Genomic DNA, 20,970 nt, shown 5'->3' with positions numbered 1-20,970 from the left:
TAATTTAACTCACTCTTCACTTGCTATTTTCATAGCTTGTCAGGCGAGACCTCAGAATACTAGTGTGTCATGCGACACAAGTATCCTTGTGACACCTCCTCCGCCCTCGACTCCTATGAAAAGGAAACATCATGGCCTCTGATAGTGACCTGAGTTTACTGCCCCTGATGACACATACAGCTTCATCAACAACGACAGGTAAATGCTTGTTATATGAAAAGTTGTATTAATATAAATACCCAGCTTGATAAAATAGTAGGCTAATTCCCCAGCCAAGCAACTATGCAGCGTATAGAAGATCAGCAAAGGGGAACTCTCCTCATTAGCATCATGCAGACATGCCCTCGCTGTGAACATTCCTATGAATGGAAGTCAGCCACATGTTTGCACAGTATCCGTCCAGCAACCATCACCTGTCAGCGGCAACAGCTTTCACAGGCTCATCATTTGTACAAATACAGAAGGTAACCCACTTCATTATTTTGATACGTTTGATAACATAATTGTGAAACCCTAATTGATGTAAACTGACATTATTTGTTGCTTATTTTCTACTTCTTAGATGATATAATGTCCAGGGTATAACCTAGCCTGGTGGAACCAGCCTGATCGCTGTGTTCACCATATAATGTCAAGGGTATAACCTAGCCTGGCGAAACCAGCCTGATCGGTGTGTTCACCATATAATGTCCAGGGTATAACCTAGCCTGGTGGAACCAGCCTGATCACTGTGTTCCCATATAATGTCCAGGGTATAACCCAGCCTGGTGGAACCAGCCTGATTGCTGTGTTCACCATATAATGTCCAGGGTATAACCTAGCCTGGTGGAACCAGCCTGATTGCTGTGTTCACCATATAATGTCCAGGGTATAATTTAGCCTGGTGGAACCAGCCTGATCACTGTGTTCACCATATAATGTCCAGGGTATAACCTAGCCTGGTGGAACCAGCCTGATCACTGTGTTCCTATATAATGTCCAGGGTATAACCTAGCCTGGCGGAACCAGCCTGATCAGGCTGGTCAGGCTGGTTCCGCCAGGCTAGGTTATACCCTGGACATTATATGGTGAACACAGCGATCAGGCTGGTTCCGCCAGGCTAGGTTATACCCTGGACATTATATGGTGAACACACCGATCAGGCTGGTTCCGCCAGGCTAGGTTATACCCTGGACATTATATGGTGAACACACAGAGTACCAGGTCTCTGTCCATTCAGAGACATCAGTATCAGACCCATCTGTCAGTCTGAACTTCATCACATCATCTTGCTAGTCTCCATGTGCTGGCTCCATACATGGAGCTAGGATCATTACTTCCTACATGAGGTTCTGGAGCAAGGACCATTACTTCCTGCATGGGGTTTTGGAGCTAAGACCATTACTTCCTGCATGGGGTTCTGGAGCTAGGATCATTACTTCCTGCATGAGGTTCTGGAGCTTGGACCATTACCTCCTGCATGGGGTTCTGGAGCAAGGACCATTACTTCCTGCATGGGGTTCTGGAGCTAGGATCATTACTTCCTGCATGGTGTCATGACGTTGGCCTCTTTTGGTACAGGGAGGACAGTTGACCCCCTCCCTTTTGCACCACCACCCGACCTATCTTCCCCCCAATCCACCCGGTGTGTAAAGGGTTGTAAAAACTCTAAAATTCCAGGAGAGTCTCTGGCCACATGGCCCATAGAGAGACAAAGGAAATTCTTCCAACTCATAGAATTGGAGAACCGAGCGACATGTGTGTGCTGGAGAAGGTATGGAAGATTGGTTAAGAATCCAGCTACGAACTGATCCGCTTGGTACAATTTTGTGATACTCAGAAGAGACAATATAGCCATATTACCATAAAACTGTTTATATAATAGCATCAGCTTGAGACTTGCAACATAATGGTTGTATAGAATGTATTAATAAGGATAAAGCTTTTATAATACACATGAGATGCTATTGTACTGATGTTAATGTGATAGAATTGTATTTCGGGCTGGTTCAGGCTGGTTCCGCCAGGCTAGGTTATACCCTGGACATTATATGGTGAACACAGCGATCAGGCTGGTTCCGCCAGGCTAGGTTATACCCTGGACATTATATGGCGAACACACCGATCAGGCTGGTTCCGCCAGGCTAGGTTATACCCTGGACATTATATGGTGAACACACCGATCAGGCTGGTTCCGCCAGGCTAGGTTATACCCTGGACATTATATGGCGAACACACCGATCAGGCTGGTTCCGCCAGGCTAGGTTATACCCTGGACATTATATGGTGAACACAGCAATCAGGCTGGTTTCACCAGGCTAGGTTATACCCTGGACATAATATGGTGAACACAGCGATCAGGCTGGTTCCGCCAGGATAGGTTATACCCTGGACATTATATGGTGAACACAGCGATCAGGCTGGTTCCGCCAGGCTAGGTTATACCCTGGACATTATATGGTGAACACACCGATCAGGCTGGTTCCGCCAGGCTAGGTTATACCCTGGACATTATATGGTGAACACAGCGATCAGGCTGGTTCCACCAGGCTAGGTTATACCCTGGACATTATATGGTGAACACAGCGATCAGGCTGGTTCCACCAGGCTAGGTTATACCCTTGACATTATATCATCTAAGAAGTACAAAATAAGCAACAAATAATGTCAGTTTACATCAATTAGCGTTTCACAATTATGTTATCAAACGTATCAAAATAATGGAGTGGGTTACCTTCTGTATTTGTACAAATGATGAGCCTGTGAAAGCTGTTGCCGCTGACAGGTGATGGTTGCTGGACGGATACTGTGCAAACATGTGGCTGACTTCCATTCATAGGAATGTTCACAGCGAGGGCATGTCTGCATGATGCTAATGAGGAGAGTTCCCCTTTGCTGATCTTCTATACGCTGCATAGTTGCTTGGCTGGGGAATTAGCCTACTATTTTATCAAGCTGGGTATTTATATTAATACAACTTTTCATATAACAAGCATTTACCTGTCGTTGTTGATGAAGCTGTATGTGTCATCAGGGGCAGTAAACTCAGGTCACTATCAGAGGCCATGATGTTTCCTTTTCATAGGAGTCGAGGGCGGAGGAGGTGTCACAAGGATACTTGTGTCGCATGACACACTTGTATTCTGAGGTCTCGCCTGACAAGCTATGAAAATAGCAAGTGAAGAGTGAGTTAAATAATTTTTTGGAGGTCGCTATAAACCATTGCAAATCACATTGCTGGACATGTTATGATACCCACCTTTGCTTCTTCTGCTAGGTCCCAGCATCCGTTCATGACCAGGGGATCAGTCTGGAACCCAACTGTGCACTTTGTGTAAAAGAAAAACAGGTTCAACGATTGTCATCATGCAGGAAGTAATGATCCTAGCTCCAGAACCCCATGCAGGAAGTAATGGTCCTAGCTCCAGAACCCCATACAGGAAGTAATGATCCTAGCTCCAGAACCCCATGCAGGAAGTAATGATCCTAGCTCCAGAACCCCATGCAGGAAGTAATGATCCTAGCTCGAGCCTCATGCAGGAAGTAATGATCCTAGCTCCAGAACCTCATTAATCATTAATTGAAACATACAGGAGCCTATTTTTGATCTAAAAGCTCTCAAAAAAAGCAATCCACCTCTCATCAATAAAACAAAAGCAAAAAACAAAAACCTATTTAAAATAAGTTGATACAATTCTACACGGTCATTCTTGCCATTTCATGTCTGTCTTGGTGTCTTGTCTTTGCTGTAACAAACATTTTATTGCACTGTAAGTAATTTGCGGTCCAGGTTACAAATTTTGAATGCACAAACTGTCACTAGTCGTATAAAGGGGACCAAGGCGCAGCGTGTATAGTGCTCATATTCACTTTTATTATGAAGACACTAGAACAAAACAACCAACAACAGTTCCGTCAGGTGAACATACACTACACAGCAAACAACTACCCACAAAACCCAGGAAGAAAAACCCCTACTTAAATATGATATCTAATTAGAGGTAACGAGGTTCAGCTGCCTCCAATTAGAGATCAACCCAAACAATCCCAACATAGAAATAGAAAAACTAGAACTTAAACATAGAAATAGAAAACATAGAAAACCCCAAAGCACCCCCTGTCACGCCCTGACCAACTCTACTATAGAAAATGACATCTTACTAGGGTCAGGACGTGACACACTAATCTTCACTACCGTAGCCGGTGTACTGGTGCTAACTGAGGATTGTGTGTTGCAGTTAGCCATCTACCAATAAAGGGCCCTTACCCGTATTAGACCATCAAAGCTAAGTATAATCTCTTTTATTACAAATCGAGACAAGGCAGGCTACTACAGACAAGACAACATTTAAGTGAAAGGAAAACAGGGACACCAACTGGCAGAGTTGCAGAACTACATCCATATGAATGACATCTGTTGAGCAACTCTTTTTGCTGAGTGGAATCACCAATTAGTAGTTTTGACAATTGATCAAATGGGAAATGTACTAGCGTTCAACTGTTGTCATGGAAACAGTTGACCAAATGGGAAATGTACTAGCATTCAACTGTTGTCATGGAAACAGTTGACCAAATGGGAAATGTACTAGCGTTCAACTGTTGTCATGGAAACAGTTGACCAAATGGGAAATGTACTAGCGTTCAACTGTTGTCATGGAAACAGTTGACCAAAGACATGATCAATTACAGTAATGACTTGCGGTACCACTTCATGATCAATTACAGTAATGACTTGAGGTACCACTTTATGATCAATTACAGTAATGACTTAAGGTACCACTTTATGATCAATTACAGTAATGACTTGAGGTACCACTTTATGATCAATTACAGTAATGACTTGCGGTACCACTTTATGATCAATTCCAGTAATGACTTAAGGTACCGCTTTATGATCAATTACAGTAATAACTTGAGGTACCACTATGATCAATTACAGTAATGACTTGCGGTAACACTTTATGATCAATTACAGTAATGACTTGAGGTACCACTTTATGATCAATTACAGTAATGACTTAAGGTACCCACTTTATGATCAATTACAGTAATGACTTGAGGTACCACTTTATGATCAATTACAGTAATGACTTGCGCTACCACTTTATGATCAATTACAGTAATGACTTGCGCTACCACTTTATGATCAATTACAGTAATGACTTGAGGTACCACTATGATCAATTACAGTAATGACTTGAGGTACCACTATTTGTTTACAGTTTCAGTGTGGCTGCATTTCTTTGGTCAAGTCAGTCCTCCTCATATACAATAACATAGAGTACCGACCTCTAAATTGGTTTTTGACACAAATCAAATCAAATTAGAAAATTCATCTTCTGAATGTGTTCATTGTATACCGAACAACAAAACAAATAGAAAATGCAACAATTTCAAAGATTTTACTGAGTTACAGTTCATATAAGGAAATCAGTCAATTGAAATAAATGTATCTATGGATTTCATAAAGTAGGGGCGTGGATAAAAAAAAACTGTCAGTATCTGGTGTGACCACCATTTGCCTCATGCAGGGCGACACATCTCATTCGCATTGAGTTGATCAGGCCTGTGAGTTGATTGTGGCCTGTGGAATGTTGTCCCACTCCTCTTTAACGGCTGTCCGAAGTTGCTGGATATTGGCGGGAATTGGAAGACGCTGTCGTACAGGTCGATCCAGAGCATCCCAAACATGCTCAATGGGTGACATGTCTGGTGGGCATGCAGGCCATGGAAGAACTGGGACATTTTCAGCTTCCAGGAATTGTGTACAGATCCTTGCGACATGGGGCCGTGCATTATCATGCTGAAACATGAGGTGATGGCGGCTGATGAATGGCACAACACTGGGCCTCAGGATCTCGTCATGGTATCTCTGTGCATTCAAATTACCATCAATAAAATGCAATTGTGATTATTGTCCGTAGATTATGCCTGCCCACATCATAACCCCACCGCCACCATGGGGCACTCTGTTCACAACGTTGACATCAGCAACACAACACCATAAATGTGGTCTGCGGTTGTGAGGCCGGTTGGACGTACCGCCAAATTCTCTAAAACGAGGTTGGATGTGGTTTATGGTAGAGAAATTAATATTAAATTCTCAGGCAACAGCTCTGGTGGACATTCCTGCAGTCAGCATGCCAATTGCATGTTCCCTCAAGACTTGAGACATCTGTGGCATTGTGTTGTGTGACAAAACTGCACATTTATTGTCTCCAGCACAAGGTGCACCTGTGTAATGATCATGCTGGCAAAGGAGAAATGCTCACTAACAGGGATGTTAACAAACTTGTGTGCAAAATTTGAGACAAATAAGGTTTTTGTACGTATGGAACATTTCTGGGATCTTTTATTTCAGCTCATGAAACATGGAACCAACACTTTACATGTTGTGTTTATATTTTTGTTCAGTGTATAATTGAGATGCAGTGAAATGACATTGAATTCATAAAGTACAATTTATAAAAACACATTTATAACTTATAGATGATAAATGATTTATTTATGGTATTGTATTTATTTAAAAATTACAACTGGTCACAAAGTGTAAATATGTGTTTTTATAAATAGTTTGATTGTTAATGTTGACTAGTTTGGCTAGTAACGTTAGGAGTGCTCTGTCCCCGTCCTTGTTGTGTCTCTGCCTTCTCTGTACCGGTAGACTTCCTGTCATTGCTGTAAGCTTGTGAACATTGGAGCGCAAAACTACCTGTAACTTCCTTCATACCGCATGTAAAGACATAAAAATGGAATCCATGAGTTCATCGGACTCTGGGTAACTAGATAAAATGATAGTGGAATATTTTGTTTAAGTTAAAAGGCTTTGCAGGTAGTTAATATTGACACATTTGCATTGTAATGTTAGGAGTGCTCTGTCCCTGTTGTGTCTGCCCTCAAATCAAATTTTATTTGTCACATGTGCCGAATACAACAGGTACCACTTTAGTGCTTACCCAAGGATGCCGAATACAACAGGTGTAGACCTTACCGTGCTTACCCAAGGATGCCGAATACAACAGGTGTAGACCTTACCGTGCTTACCCAAGGATCGTACCCTTATTTTCAGTTTTCGCCTAAAATGACATACCCATATCTAACTGCCTGTAGCTCAGGACCTGAAGCAAGGATATGCATATTCTTGATACCATTTGAAAGGAAACACTTTGAAGTTTGTGGAAATGTGAAATTAATGTAAGAGAATATAGATCTGGTAAAAGATAATACAAACCAAAAAAACATGCGTTTTCTATTTTTTTTTCTCATCATCTTTGAAATGCAAGAGAAAGGCCATACCTTCAGATAGGAGTCTAGGTGTAATTTAGATTTTAGCCACCAGATGGCAGCAGTATGTGTGCAAAGTTTCAGACTGATCCAGTGAAGAATTAGTCTGCCAGGAGTTTGCCCAAATGTGACGAATTAGTCAACATGATACATTTTCAAGTACATAACTACAGAGAACATACAAAATGCTATGTTCATAAAAAAATGTATGTTTACACACTCCCAGGAATGTCGTACGTGATGGATCATTAGCTTATAGACTAACTTTCACACATCTAGATGGCCGGGCGGGGTGGGTGTGGAGCCAGAGACAGCATTGGGGTTCAAACTGTAGACCCCAGTTCCTACATTTGAACATAAAAATAGATTTTATCAAACAAAACAATGCTACATTTTATCTACATTTATGCCGAGCAGTTGCCAGTTACCGGTTAAGATGCTCTTGATGGTGCAGCTGTAGAACTTTTTGAGGATCTGGAGACCCATGCCAAATCTTTTCAGTCTCCTGAGGGGGAAAAGGTGTTGTCGTGCCCTCTTCACGACTGTCTTGGTGTGTTTGGACCATGATAGTTTGTTGGTGATGTCTCAGCCTCCAGTATTTATGCTGCAGTAGTTTATGTGTCGGGGGGCTAGGGTCAGTCTGTCACATCTGGAGTATTTCTCTTGTCTTTTCCGGTGTCCTGTGTGAATTTTAATATGCTCTCTCTAATTCTCTCTTTCTCTTTCTTTCTTTCTTTCTTTCTCTCTCTCGGAGGACCTGAGCCCTAGGACCATGCCTCAGGACTACCTGGCTTGATGACTCCTTGCTGTCCCCAGTTCACCTGGCCATGCTGCTGCTCCAGTTCCAACTGTTCTGCCTGCAGCTATGGAACCCTGACCTGTTCACCGGACGTGCTACCTGTCCCAGACCTGCTGTTTTCAACTCTCTAGAGATAGCAGGAGCGGTAGAGATACTCTCAAAGATCGGCTATGAAAAAGCCAACTGACACTTACTCTTGTGTTACTGACTTGTTGCACCCTCAACAACTACTATGATTATTATTTGACAATGCTGGTCATTTATGAACATTTGAACATCTAGGCCATGTGCTGTTATAATCTCCACCCGGCACAGCCAGAAGAGGACTGGCCACCCCTCATAGCCTGGTTCCTCTCTAGGTTTCTTCCTAGGTTTTGGCCTTTCAAGAGAGTTTTTCCTAGCCACCGTGCTTCTACACCTGCATTGCTTGCTGTTTGGGGTTTTAGGCTGGGTTTCTGTACAGCACTTTGAGATATCAGCTGATGTAAAAAGGGCTATATAAATAAACTTGTCATTGTTAATGGGGGCTTGTTCGGCCCTCCTTTTCCTTTTGTCCACAATCTTTGTCTTGCTCACATTGAGGGAGAGGTTGTTGTCCTGGCACCACACTGCCAGGTCTCTGACCTCCTCCGTATAGGCTGTCTCATCGTTGTCAGGGATTAGGCCTACCACTTGTGTCGTCAGCTAACTTAATGGTGATGGAGTCGTGCTTGGCAACGCAGTCGTGGGTGAACAGGGAGTACAGGATGGGACTACGATGGACAGGATGGGACTGGCAGATGTGTTGTTGTATAAACTTACCACCTGGGGGTGGCCCGTGAGGAAGTCCAGGATCCAGTTGTAGAGGGAGGTGTTTAGTCCCAGGGTCCTTAGCTTAGTGATGAGCTTTGTGGGCACTATGGTGTTGAACGCTGAGCTGTAGTCAATGAACAGCATTCTCACATAGGTGTTCCTTTTTGTCCGGGTGGGAAAGGGCAGTGTGGAGTGCGACTGAGATTGCATCATCTGTGGATCTGTTGTGGCGGTATGCGAATTGGAGTGGGTCTAGGGTTTCTGGGATGATGGTGTTGATATGAGCCATGACCATGTGGAATTAGTTTTGATTTAGAATAGACCATTATCATTCACCTGCCTCAAAACAGGGGCAAGGGAAAAAATAAATCTCATCTACGCACTTAAATAGCGAATGGAGGACGCTTTTCCTGTGGTTCATTTTCATGCGAGCTTGGTAGGCTGTACTCCTGTTGTAAATATGATCAATGTGCTTAATATTAGGAAAGTTGAGAAATAAATATAGTAGGCCTAGCCTATAGAAAGCTGATAGGATCCTCTTCTTTTTAGTAGAGGTAAAGCAAATGGAAGCTACTTTGAAGAATCTAAAATATATTTTAATGTGTTTAACACTTTGTTGTTGTTTACTACATGATTCCATATGTGTTATTTTATAGTTTTGATGTCTTCACTATTATTATACAATGTATAAAATAGTAAAAATAAAGAAAAACCCAAACTTTTGACCGGTACTGTATAATAATTTATATAAACCACACAAATATTTGTAGTCATACATGATTTAATGAAAAAAATCATTAAACATAAACATTTAATAACAGACTCAAACACAATCATTCAATCATGCTTCCCCAGCGCTTCACAGCTTCCCGGGGAACCTCAGTGTATTGTAGCCTCAAACAGACGAAAGAGTAGGAGGAAGGAAGGAGTTCGCTTCTGCTGCAGTGTTCGCTGTAAGATGTTACGCGTTGTGGCAGTGCTTTGGTTCTGGGGTTATGTTCTGTGGTTGAGTTGTGTTCTCTCCTTGTGCCTCAGTCTCTGCCCTCTCTGTGTCCATGTATGCCTGGACAGACCTCCACAGGGCTTGGATGTTCCCCTCTCCGAACCCTGACGCACCTCTCCTCTCTATTAGCTCCAGGAAGAAAGTGTCCTCTGAGAAGATGGGCTTGGTGAACACCTGAAGCAGGTATCTGTTTAGAGGGAATGAGAAGATGGACTTGGTGAACACCTGGAACAGGTACAGTTGAAATCGGAAGTTTACATACACTTATGTTGGTGTCATTAAAACTCGTTTTTCAACCACTCCACAAATTTCTTGTAAACAAACTATAGTTATGGCAAGTCGGTGAGGACATCTACTTTGTGCATGACACAAGTAATTTTTCCAACAATTGTTTACAGACAGATTATTTCAATTATAATTCACTGCATCACAATTCCAGTGGGTCAGAAGTTTACATACACTAAGTTGACTGTGCCTTTAAACAGCTTGGAACATTCCAGAAAATGATGACATGGCTTTAGAAGCTTGTGATAGGCTAATTGACATCATTTGAGTCAATTGGAGATGTACCTGTGGATGTATTTCAAGGGCTACCTTCAAACTCAGTTCCTCGTTGCTTGACATCATGGGAAAATCAAAGAAATCAGCTAAGACATCAGAAAAAAAATTGTAGACCTCCACAAGTCTGGTTCATCCTTGGGAGCAATTTCCAAACGCCTGAAGGTACCACGATCATCTGTACAAACAATGGTACGCAAGTATAAACACCATGGGACCACGCAGCCGTCATACCGCTCAGGAAGGAGACGTGTTCTGTCTCCTAGAGATGAATATACTTTTGTGTGAAAAGTGCAAATCAATCCCAGAACAACAGCAAAGGACCTTGTGAAGATGCTGGAGGAAACAGGTACAAAAGTATCTATATCCACAATAAAACGAGTCCGATATCGACATAACCTGAAAGGCCGCTCAGCAAGGAAGAAGCCACTGCTCCAAAACCGCCATAAAATAGCCAGACTACGGTTTGCAACTGCACGTGGGGACAAAGATCATACTTTTTGGAGATAATGACCATCGTTATGTTTGGAGTAAAAAGGGGGAGGCTTGCAAGCCGAAGAACACCATCCCAACCGCGAAGCACAGGGGTGGCAGCATCATGTTGTGGGGGTGCTTTGCTGCAGGAGGGACTGGTGCACTTCACAAAATAGATGGCATCATGAGGATGGAAAATTATGTGGATATATTGAAGCAACATCTCAAGACATTAGTCAGGAAGTTACTGCTTGGTCGCAAATGAGTCTTCCAAATAGACAATGACCCCAAGCATACTTCCAAAGTTGTGGCAAAATGGCTTAAGGACAGCAAAGTCAAGGTATTGGCGTGGCCATCACGAAGCCCTGACCTCAATCCTATAGAAAATATGTGGGAAGAACTGAAAAAGCATGTGGGAGCAAGGAGGCCTACAAACCTGACTCAGTTACACCAGCTGTCAGGAGGAATGGGCCAAAATTCACCCAACTTATTGTGGGAAGCTTGTGGAAGGCTACCTGAAACATTTGACCCAAGTTAAACAATTTAAAGGCAATGCTACCAAATACTAATTGAGTGAATGTAAACTTCTGACCCACTGGGAATGTGATGAAAGAAAGAAAAGCTGAAATAAATCACTCTACTATTATTCTGACATTTCACATTCTTAAAATAAAGTGGTGATCCTAACTGACCTAAGACAGGGCATTTTTACTATGATTAAATGTCAGGAATTGTGAAAATACTGAGTTTAAAGGGGTATGTAAACTTCCGACTTCAACTGTATCTGTTGAGAGGGAATGAGAAGAGAGGAAAACATCGGTTAAATGAAGTGAAATAAAGTACTATATTGAAAACCCTTGACAGTCTTTGAGGAACACTAGCATTTGATACCTACAGGCTAGCTAATGAATCTGGTACCTTTTCTTCTGCGTGTCCGTAGTCTGACAGGAAGGGTCCGTCTGGGCCTGGCGCAGGTCTGTGTCAAGGAGGATGCCGTGCTGAGACAGCATCTGGGGGTCGTAACCTACGTCCTCCATCTCCTGCTGCTTACCCACCTGCCACAGGACAGACACAGGGGTCAACGAGGTCAGTGGTAGTAGACGTTACGCTTGACTTCCTGCCACAGAACAGACACAGGGGGTTAACGAGCACAGTGGTAGTAGACATTACGCTTGACTTCCTGCCTGACTAGATGTGCAGGCGTTTCATTAACCTCTTACATCTAGATGTTCCGCTAGCGGAACACCGCTCCAATATCCAATGATAGGGCGTGGCGCGAATTACAAATTCCTCAAAAATCCCAAAACTTCAATTTTTCAAACATATGACTATTTTACACCATTTTAAAGACAAGACTCTCCTTTATCTAACCACATTGTCCGATTTCAAAAAGGCTTTACAACGAAAGCAAAACATTAGATTATGTCAGGAGAGTACCCAGCCAGAAATAATCACATACCCATTTTTCAAGCTAGCATATAATGTCACAAAAACCAAAACCACAGCTAAATGCAGCACTAACCTTTGATGATCTTCATCAGATGACACTCCTAGGACATTATGTTATACAATACATGCATGTTTTGTTCAATCAAGTTCATATTTATATCAAAAACCAGCTTTTTACATTAGCATGTGACGTTCAGAACTAGCATACCCCCCGCAAACTTCCGGGGAATTCGCTAACATTTTACTAAATTACTCACGATAAACGTTCACAAAAAACATAACAATTATTTTAAGAATTATAGATACAGAACTCCTTTATGCAATCGCTATGTCCGATTTTAAAATAGCTTTTCGGTGAAAGCACATTTTGCAATATTCTGAGTAGATAGCCCGGCCATCATGGCTAGCTATTTTGACACCCACCAAGTTTGGCACTCACCAAATTCAGATTTACTATAAGAAAAATTGGATTACCTTTGCTGTTCTTCGTCAGAATGCACTCCCAGGACTTCTACTTCAACAACAAATGTTGGTTTGGTTCCAAATAATCCATAGTTATATCCAAATAGCTGCGTTTGTTCTTGCGTTCAAGACACTATCTGAAGGGTGACGCGCCGGCGCGTATCGTGACAAAAAAATTCAAAATATTCCATTACCGTACTTCGAAGCATGTCAAACGCTGTTTAAAATCAATTTTTATGCGATTTTTCTCGTAAAATAGCGATAATATTCGGACCGGGCGACGTTGTTTTCGTTCAAAGACTGAAAATGTAAAATGGACTCTTCACGTACACGCGCGCACCTGTTTCATTGTTCTCAGATCGACCACTATCCAAATGCGCTACTGTTTTTCAGCCAGGGACTGCAGAGTCATCATTCAATGTTCTGGCGCCTTCTGAGAGCCTATGGGAGCCTTAGAAAATGTCACATTACAGCAGAGATCCTCTGTTTTCGATAAAGATGCCCTAGAAGGCCAAGAAATGGTCAGAGAGGGCACTTCCTGTATGCAATCTTCTCAGGTTTTGGCCTGCCATATGAGTTCTGTTATACTCACAGACACCATTCAAACAGTTTTAGAAACTTTAGGGTGTTTTCTATCCAAATCAAACAATTATATGCATATTCTAGTTTCTGGGCAGGAGTAATAACCAGATTAAATCGGGTACGTTTTTTATCCGGCCGTGAAAATACTGCCCCCTATCCTAAACAGGTTTTAACCAATGGTTGCGTGCCACGTCATCCATTGTGCAGACGGGCATCAGATGGCTACGTCATACGATGTGGTTAGCTGACATGTTAAATACCTACCAAGGAGCTGTAAGATCTGGGACGCGTCCGCAATGTAGTCTAGAGGAAATCAACCAACAACACTAATAGTGTTCAATCACGCTACAAGTTCCTACTTCCAGAAAACAACTTCCTGTAGTGTTCAATCATGCTACAACTTCCTACTTCCTGAAAACAAGTTCCTGTAGTGTTCAATCACGCTACAACTTCCTACTTCCTGAAAACAAGTTCCTGTAGTGTTCAATCACACTACAACTTCCTACTTCCAGAAAACAACTTCCTGTAGATGCATGTAGAGCTACAGAGGACTGTTTGGGTTCCTTTGAATGATACATGTACTGGAACCACAATGCATTGGGGCATCTCACACACCTGTTTCAGTCACAAGTTAGAGGGGGACATGAGGGAGAGAGGGGGACATGAGGGGGACGTGAGAGAGAGGGGGACGGACATGAGTGAGAGGGGGACGGACATGAGTGAGAGGGGGACGTGAGAGAGAGATGGACGGACATGAGTGAGAGATTTTAGATTATTATGAAAAGTGCTATAAAATTTCAATTATTTATTTATTTATTTATAGCTGCAATCAATATGGTAGTAGCTCCACCCTGCTCTCTGATAGGCTAAGTGGAAGTTTCACCATATTGCTTATACCAATCAAATCCTCTAGGGGTTCCATTTGGGATGAGCCATTGGGTGCTATGGTGACTGAGTGAGACAAACCTCCGTGTAGTAGGCAGGTGGAGGAGAGAAGAAGTGTACTCCTGCCTGGCCCATGGTCTGTGCTGTGGATACTATGTCCTGTGTGTACAATCCAATGTGCTGGATCCCTGGGCCTCTGTGCTGCTCCAGGAAGGTGTCCACCTGGTTCCTGCCTGGCACACAGACAGAGATAGACAAGATTCAGGTCTCGCCTGGTGGGAATTCATTAGAATGAAAATTGGTCATGGGTAAATGTAAAACCTCTTTCTCGCAATCCATCTATTCCTCACATCATCTCTCCTAACTAGGAGGTTGACACCGGAACAGGAAGTGAAGTTCTCGAGTCCATTTCGGGACAGGATCGACAGTCTATACAAATAGTTATAAACTGAGTTTTTTTGGGGGCAGAAATATGTCATGTGTGGAGCATTTCTTCAAAACAACAACAGTGTAGCAATTTGAGTAAAATTTAAAATAAGGTAATTTCCCCCGCGGCTCACGCTCGCGTCAGTCATTAGGTTACCTCAGATGCTAACCGATTAGCAGGCTAAATTATGAAGTCTTCCATGAAGGAATTACAATGTCTTGTTGCATAACAAGGTCCCATCGCTAACATTACAGCCAAGGAAAGAGCGACGTTTAAGCTAAATTTGATGGGAGTTGTCTTTGACAACAAAGAAACCCGAGTACACGGCTTGTAAAAAAAAAAACCCACAAATGCTGCGTTTCAATCAAATAGTCTACCAACCGCAGAGCGGGACAAGCGGCAGAGCTGCTCTACCCACAACAACTTTACCATCAAGACCAATTGTTTGAGTATTTAACTAAAAACCAGTGACATTTAAGGTGAAGAGTGAAATGAAAATAGATTGACTTGTGCTGTACTGTCGGTTTAGGTGTTCTTGTATTTTAATGTTTTTTTTTTTTTTAGGTTGACGTAAATGTTAATTGTGTGCAGTGCTCAGATGTCAGGCTACAGATTTACACTAGTGAACAGACCATCCTGCAGGGGGCGCTGTCCTCATCCATCCATTTAGGTCATATAGAATACCTTCTCATCCAGAGAGATTTAGGCCTACAGTCTGAACATTTAACTAAAATTAGGCAATACAACCACATATCACAGTCGTAATATTACATTATTTGTAATACTTCCTAAACAAACAAAATAGCCTACATATTTCTGCGCACGGGACGGACTTTTATCAGGAAGGGACAGGAAAGTTCTGGGGTTATAGAACTGTTGCCGGGTCAGGGCAGTACAGGGGGAATTTTTTTAAATTGAATTTTCATTCCCGTGTCAACCTCTATACCTAACCTGCTCAAATCAAATTGAAGACGAGAGACCTTTGACCTTCTCTTCCAAAACAGGTGAGAAAGAGGAGAAGAGAGGATTTGAGGAACCGTGGGAAAAAGAAAAAAAAATATGAAGAAATGAGCAGTATAACTATTTGAAAGCAATGACCTTGTTCAGGCAGCGACTCTGCAATGACAAACTTGCAGTCCGGTTGTTTCCTATCTGTGAAGGGAAGCTTGATTCCTGTTTCGCTGCATTTCCAATACTCCATGGCTGTGAGACGCAGTCCAATGCCCTCCTTGTTCAGAACATAGCCCTCATCCACATCCTCATTACTGCTCAGGGAAACAGACAGAATCCATTTATTTGTCCCAGATGAAGAAAAAAAACACTTACAGAAAGAGTATCTATTTTTCTTAATTGTTGATCCCATAGACATACTATTTAATTAGTATTAAAATGCCTAATGATATGGTTTATCCTTATAACTTAGCCTGGGTACCAAACCCGGTTTGTGCCATCATTCCACTCTGTCATATGTTTGGCTTATGACACAGAGTGGCATGACAGCACTAACAGGTCTGGTGTCCAACCCAAACAAACATGTTCTATACTCACAATAACTTACAGTAACTTTTATTCATATCACTTTGTATAGGGATGCATGATCAATAATCATCTAACAATTCATATTTTCAATTGCAGAACCATTTTTTAACAAAGCCACTTAACCTGTCAATGAAGAACCTCTGGAAGCCAAAGTGTCGCTCATACCAGCTCATCACCTGCGGTGTGCACCGTGTTGGACAAGCATAGGTAATGTGATCAAAATGAGTGATTGGACATGACTCTGTACTCTTAGCCACGTTTTCAAACTCCTGAAACCCGGGTAAGAAGCTCCCGTTATATTTACTCGTGTCAACGAGCGTGTGGTTCACATTTCCCAAGATTGATTTGACGACTGAATAGGTGACAAGTCCCTTCTCGTCACACACCTCTGTCGGGGGAACCAAGAAATCGCAGCCGAGGTTTCGAAGAGACTTAAATGACCTTTCCACATCTTCCACTTCGAAACAGACGTTAGACGCGGTATCGACGGGATAATGTGGGTGGACATCGTAAAGACAGTTCGGATCATTGTCGTTGTTTTCCCCCTGTTGAATGTTGTTAGTCCGTCCCGGTTCCGATTGTGAAGGAGATATCCCTCTCTCGGTCGATAGCGTTACTCCGTTCAATTCAAGAGGGGACTTGTTTGGTCTTTCATTGACGACGAAAACTGCCGCTCCTTTTCTGAAAGCCAACTGTTTAGACTTCTCCGTCAGCCTCGCAACAAATAAATTAAACTTAAATTTAGAAACAAGTTCATACGCTATTTTATCCACGTTTGTAACGTGGAGTGAAATGTGGTGCAACCGGCTCAAGTAGGCTGCCATTTTGTTATGACGTCAAGTTGGTATGTGTCACCGAAAAGAAAAATAATTTATATAGGGTCCAGCTGCGACGTCATCTCTCAGAGCAGTCTAACTCTCTATGCCCTATATAGGGTCCAGCTGCGACGTCATCTCTCAGAGCAGTCTAACTCTCTATGCCTTCCAGTTGAAGCTCGCATCCACTACAAGACCATGGTGAGTGCCTACAGAGCTGTGAAGGGAACGGCACCTCCATACCTTCAGGCTCTGATCAGGCCCTACACCCAAACAAGGGCACTGCGTTCATCCACCACTGGCCTGCTGGCCCCCCTACCTCTGAGGAAACACAGTTCCCGCTCAGCCCAGTCAAAACTGTTCGCTTCTCTGGCACCCCAATGGTGGAACAAGCTCCCTCACGACGCCAGGACAGCGGAGTCAATCACCACCTTCCGGAGACACCTGAAACCCCACCTCTTTAAGGAATACCTAGGATAGGATAAAGTAATCCTTCTAACCCCCCCCCTTAAAAGATTTAGATGCACTATTGTAAAGTGGTTGTTCCACTGGATATCATAAGGTGAATGCACCATTTTGTAAGTCGCTCTGGATAAGAGCGTCTGCTAAATGACTTAAATGTAAATGTAAATATATGCCCTATATAGGGTCCAGCTGCAACGTCATCTCTCAGAGCAGTCTAACTCTCTATGCCCTATATAGGGTCCAGCTGCGACGTCATCTCTCAGAGCAGTCATACCTCAGGGTCTCTAACTCTATATGGCCTATATAGGGTCCAGCTGCGACGTCTTCTCTCAGAGCACTTTGACTCTCTATGCCCTATATAGGGTCCAGCTGCGACGTCATCTCTCAGAGCAGTCATACCTCAGGGTCTCTAACTCTCTATGCCCTATATAGGGTCCAGCTGCGACGTCATCTCTCAGAGCAGTCATACCTCAGGGTCTCTAACTCTATATGCCCTATATAGGGTCCAGCTGCGACGTCTTCTCTCAGAGCAGTCATACCTCAGAGTAGTCTAACTCTCTATGCCCTATATAGGGTCCAGCTGCGACATCTTCTCTCAGAACCAATAACGGACTTGCCATCTGGAGCATTGGGAGTTTTCCCGGTGGGCTGCTTGACAATTGGGGCCGATACAATGCAAAATATAAACAACCAAGTGCTGTGTGTCTGACTGACCAGTCCATTCTAACTTTACCTGGGCCCCGCCCCTTTCCCATCTCTGTTTAAATGGTGACATTTGGATAAACAGTGGAGCAAGATGGACAAAACAAAAAGAGAAACTTAAAGGTGGTGTATTGTGAATTTTTCAGTACATATGTGGCAATTATTTATTTCAGAAGGAGCCAGCAAAACTAGTTGTCACGGTTGTCATATGAATGAGACCAAAGCGCAGCGTGTGTATCGTTCCACATCTTTATTTAACTGTGAAACTATGCAAGACATACAATAAACGAATAAACAAAAACAAAAACAAAAACGTGACTAAGAGGTGCAACATACACAAACTCAAAATAATCTCCCACAAACACTAGTGGGAAAAACAACAACTTAAATATGATCCCCAATTAGAGACAATGATGACCCGCTGCCTCTAATTGGGAATCATACGTAAACCCCAACCTAGAAAAAATAACCTAGAACACAACATAGAACATTTAAACTAGACAAAAAACCCAACATAGAAAAAATAAACTAGACCAAACCCCCCAGTCACGCCCTGACCTACTCTACCATAGAAAAATACAAGCTCTCTATGGTCAGGAGGTGACACTAGTGCACTCTATATGTGCTCTGCGTCATTAGATATATGTGCTCTGTGTCATTAGATATATGTGCTCTGTGTCATTAGATATATGTGCTCTGTGTCATTAGATATATGTGCTCTGTGTCATTAGACACCATTAGACATGCACCTGTCTGGGGTGTAGACATGACTGGTTGTTCTTGTAACTGTGTTGTGGCCAACTATGTACTGTTGCTATGGTTACACCTCTTGGGTCTTTTCCAGAACATGGGTGTCCCTTTCAGAGGAGTTAGCAGGATAACACGTATGGTTATTTCTGTAAAGTGCCAAGGATTGTTATTATGGTTCCTACATGCATGAACCTGGCTTAAGGCGAGTACAGGTCTATTTCTGAACTATTTCTGTGGCTCTACTGGTTCCATACCCTAATATGAGAGAAAAGAGGTTGCAGTCCCTTGAGGCTGATCCAGTTTTAAAATGGCAAATTATTCATTTGGCGCCGTTACCAATCAATCATCTCAGCCTAGTGAGCCTGAAGGCACTGGCAGCAGAGAGGAGAGAGAGAGAGCAGAGAGAGCAACCCATTGAGCCCAGCGATACCAGTTCAACTGTCAGTTAAAGGATTTTGCAGCTGAAGTGGTAAGACAGAAGACAATAGGGATAAGATAAGCAACGTTTGGGTTTGGCTAGCTGGCTATTTAGCTATATATTGGGTGCCTTTTTGTTGAAACAAACGCTCGTCAATGTCACTTTTCGTGAACCGAGCAATCACAGCCTGGATGGGGCGGGACATAAAAAAAAAAAGGGTTACGTGCTACAGCAAACGTTGGAAACGTTGAACTCATTGTTCTGCATGACTGGTTCTGATTATTGACAAGTTAGTACTTAGCATTAACACATTAGAGACTAACCACCAAATGGAGAACATTTTTCTTTCACAAGGATTTAATGACGGAACAAAACCTACAACAAAAATTAGAAATGTTGTGGTTGTGGTATATAGTATCCTATTATATAATTAATATGTTAATAAAATACTAGTGGTATATAGTATCCTATTATATAATTAACATATTAATATTATACTAGTGGTATATAGTATCCTATTATATAATTAACATATTAATATTATACTAACATTATACTATTATATTAACATTATACTTTGTATTTATATAATTAATATATTAATATTATACTAGTGGTAGATAGTATCCTATTATATAATTAATATATTAATATTATACTAGTGGTATATAGTATCCTATTATATTTACATTTACATTTAAGTCATTTAGCAGACGCTCTTATCCAGAGCGACTTACAAATTGGTGCATTCACCTTATGATATCCAGTGGAACAACCACTTTACAATAGTGCATCTAAATCTTTTTTTTTTTGTGGGGGGGGGTTAGAAGGATTACTTTATCCTATCTTAGGTATTCCTTAAAGAGGTGGGGTTTCAGGTGTCTCCGGAAGGTGGTGATTGACTCCGCTGTCCTGGCGTCATGAGGGAGCTTGTTCCACCATTAATATATTAATATTATACTAGTGGTATATAGTATCCTATTATATAATTAATATATTAATATTATACTAGTGGTATATAGTATCCTATTATATAACTAATATATTAATATTATACTAGTGGTATATACTAGTGGTATATAGTATCCTATTATATAATTAATATTATACTTGTGGTATATAGTATCCTATTATATAATTAATATATTAATATTATACTAGTGGTATATAGTATCCTATTATATAATTAATATATTAATATTATACTAGTGTTATATAGTATACTATTATATAATTAACATATTAATATCATACTAGTGGTATATAGTATCCTATTATATAATGAATATATTAATATCATACTAGTGGTATATAGTATCCTATTATATAATTAACATATTAATGTTATACTAGTGGTATATAGTATCCTATTATATAATTAATATATTAATATCATACTAGTGTTATATAGTATCCTATTATATGAGCATACTAACATTATATAATTAATATATTAATTTTATACTAGTGTTATATAGTATCCTATTATATAATTAACATATTATTATTATACTAGTGGTATATAGTATCCTATTATATAATTAATATATTAATATCATACTAGTGTTATATAGTATCCTATCATAT

General features: G+C 41.5%; 1 protein-coding gene across 1 annotated transcript; it reads right to left on the bottom strand.

The window, feature by feature from the left end:
• Positions 1–9,617: 9,617 nt before the first annotated feature.
• LOC106560323 (4-hydroxyphenylpyruvate dioxygenase-like protein) lies at positions 9,618–17,080 on the bottom strand. The gene is made up of 5 exons (XM_014123128.2): positions 16,357–17,080; positions 15,793–15,959; positions 14,349–14,500; positions 11,808–11,944; positions 9,618–10,044 (listed from the first exon to the last, which is right to left on the bottom strand). The coding sequence occupies exons 1-5, from the start codon at positions 17,055–17,057 to the stop codon at positions 9,816–9,818; spliced, it is 1,386 nt and encodes a 461-aa protein (XP_013978603.2). The 5' UTR covers positions 17,058–17,080; the 3' UTR covers positions 9,618–9,815.
• Between the last annotated feature and the right edge of the window lie 3,890 nt (positions 17,081–20,970).

Source organism: Salmo salar, chromosome ssa01 (genome assembly GCF_905237065.1).
Source record: "Salmo salar chromosome ssa01, Ssal_v3.1, whole genome shotgun sequence".
In the NCBI taxonomy this organism is placed as follows: Eukaryota; Metazoa; Chordata; class Actinopteri; order Salmoniformes; family Salmonidae; genus Salmo; species Salmo salar.
The sequence above is the reverse complement of the archived record's forward strand: the minus strand, read 5'-3'. Positions and strand labels throughout refer to the sequence as shown.

Bases quoted from the DNA above. Each gene is read 5' to 3' on its own strand.
- LOC106560323 (XM_014123128.2), bottom strand. From the start codon at position 17,057: ATGGCAGCCTACTTGAGCCGGTTGCACCACATTTCACTCCACGTTACA. The intron at 15,960-16,356 runs GTTAAGTGGCTT...TTCCCTGAGCAG, and splicing joins CAGAGGTTCTTCATTGACAG to TAATGAGGATGTGGATGAGG. The intron at 10,045-11,807 runs GTACCAGATTCA...CCCTCTAAACAG, and splicing joins ACGGACACGCAGAAGAAAAG to ATACCTGCTTCAGGTGTTCA.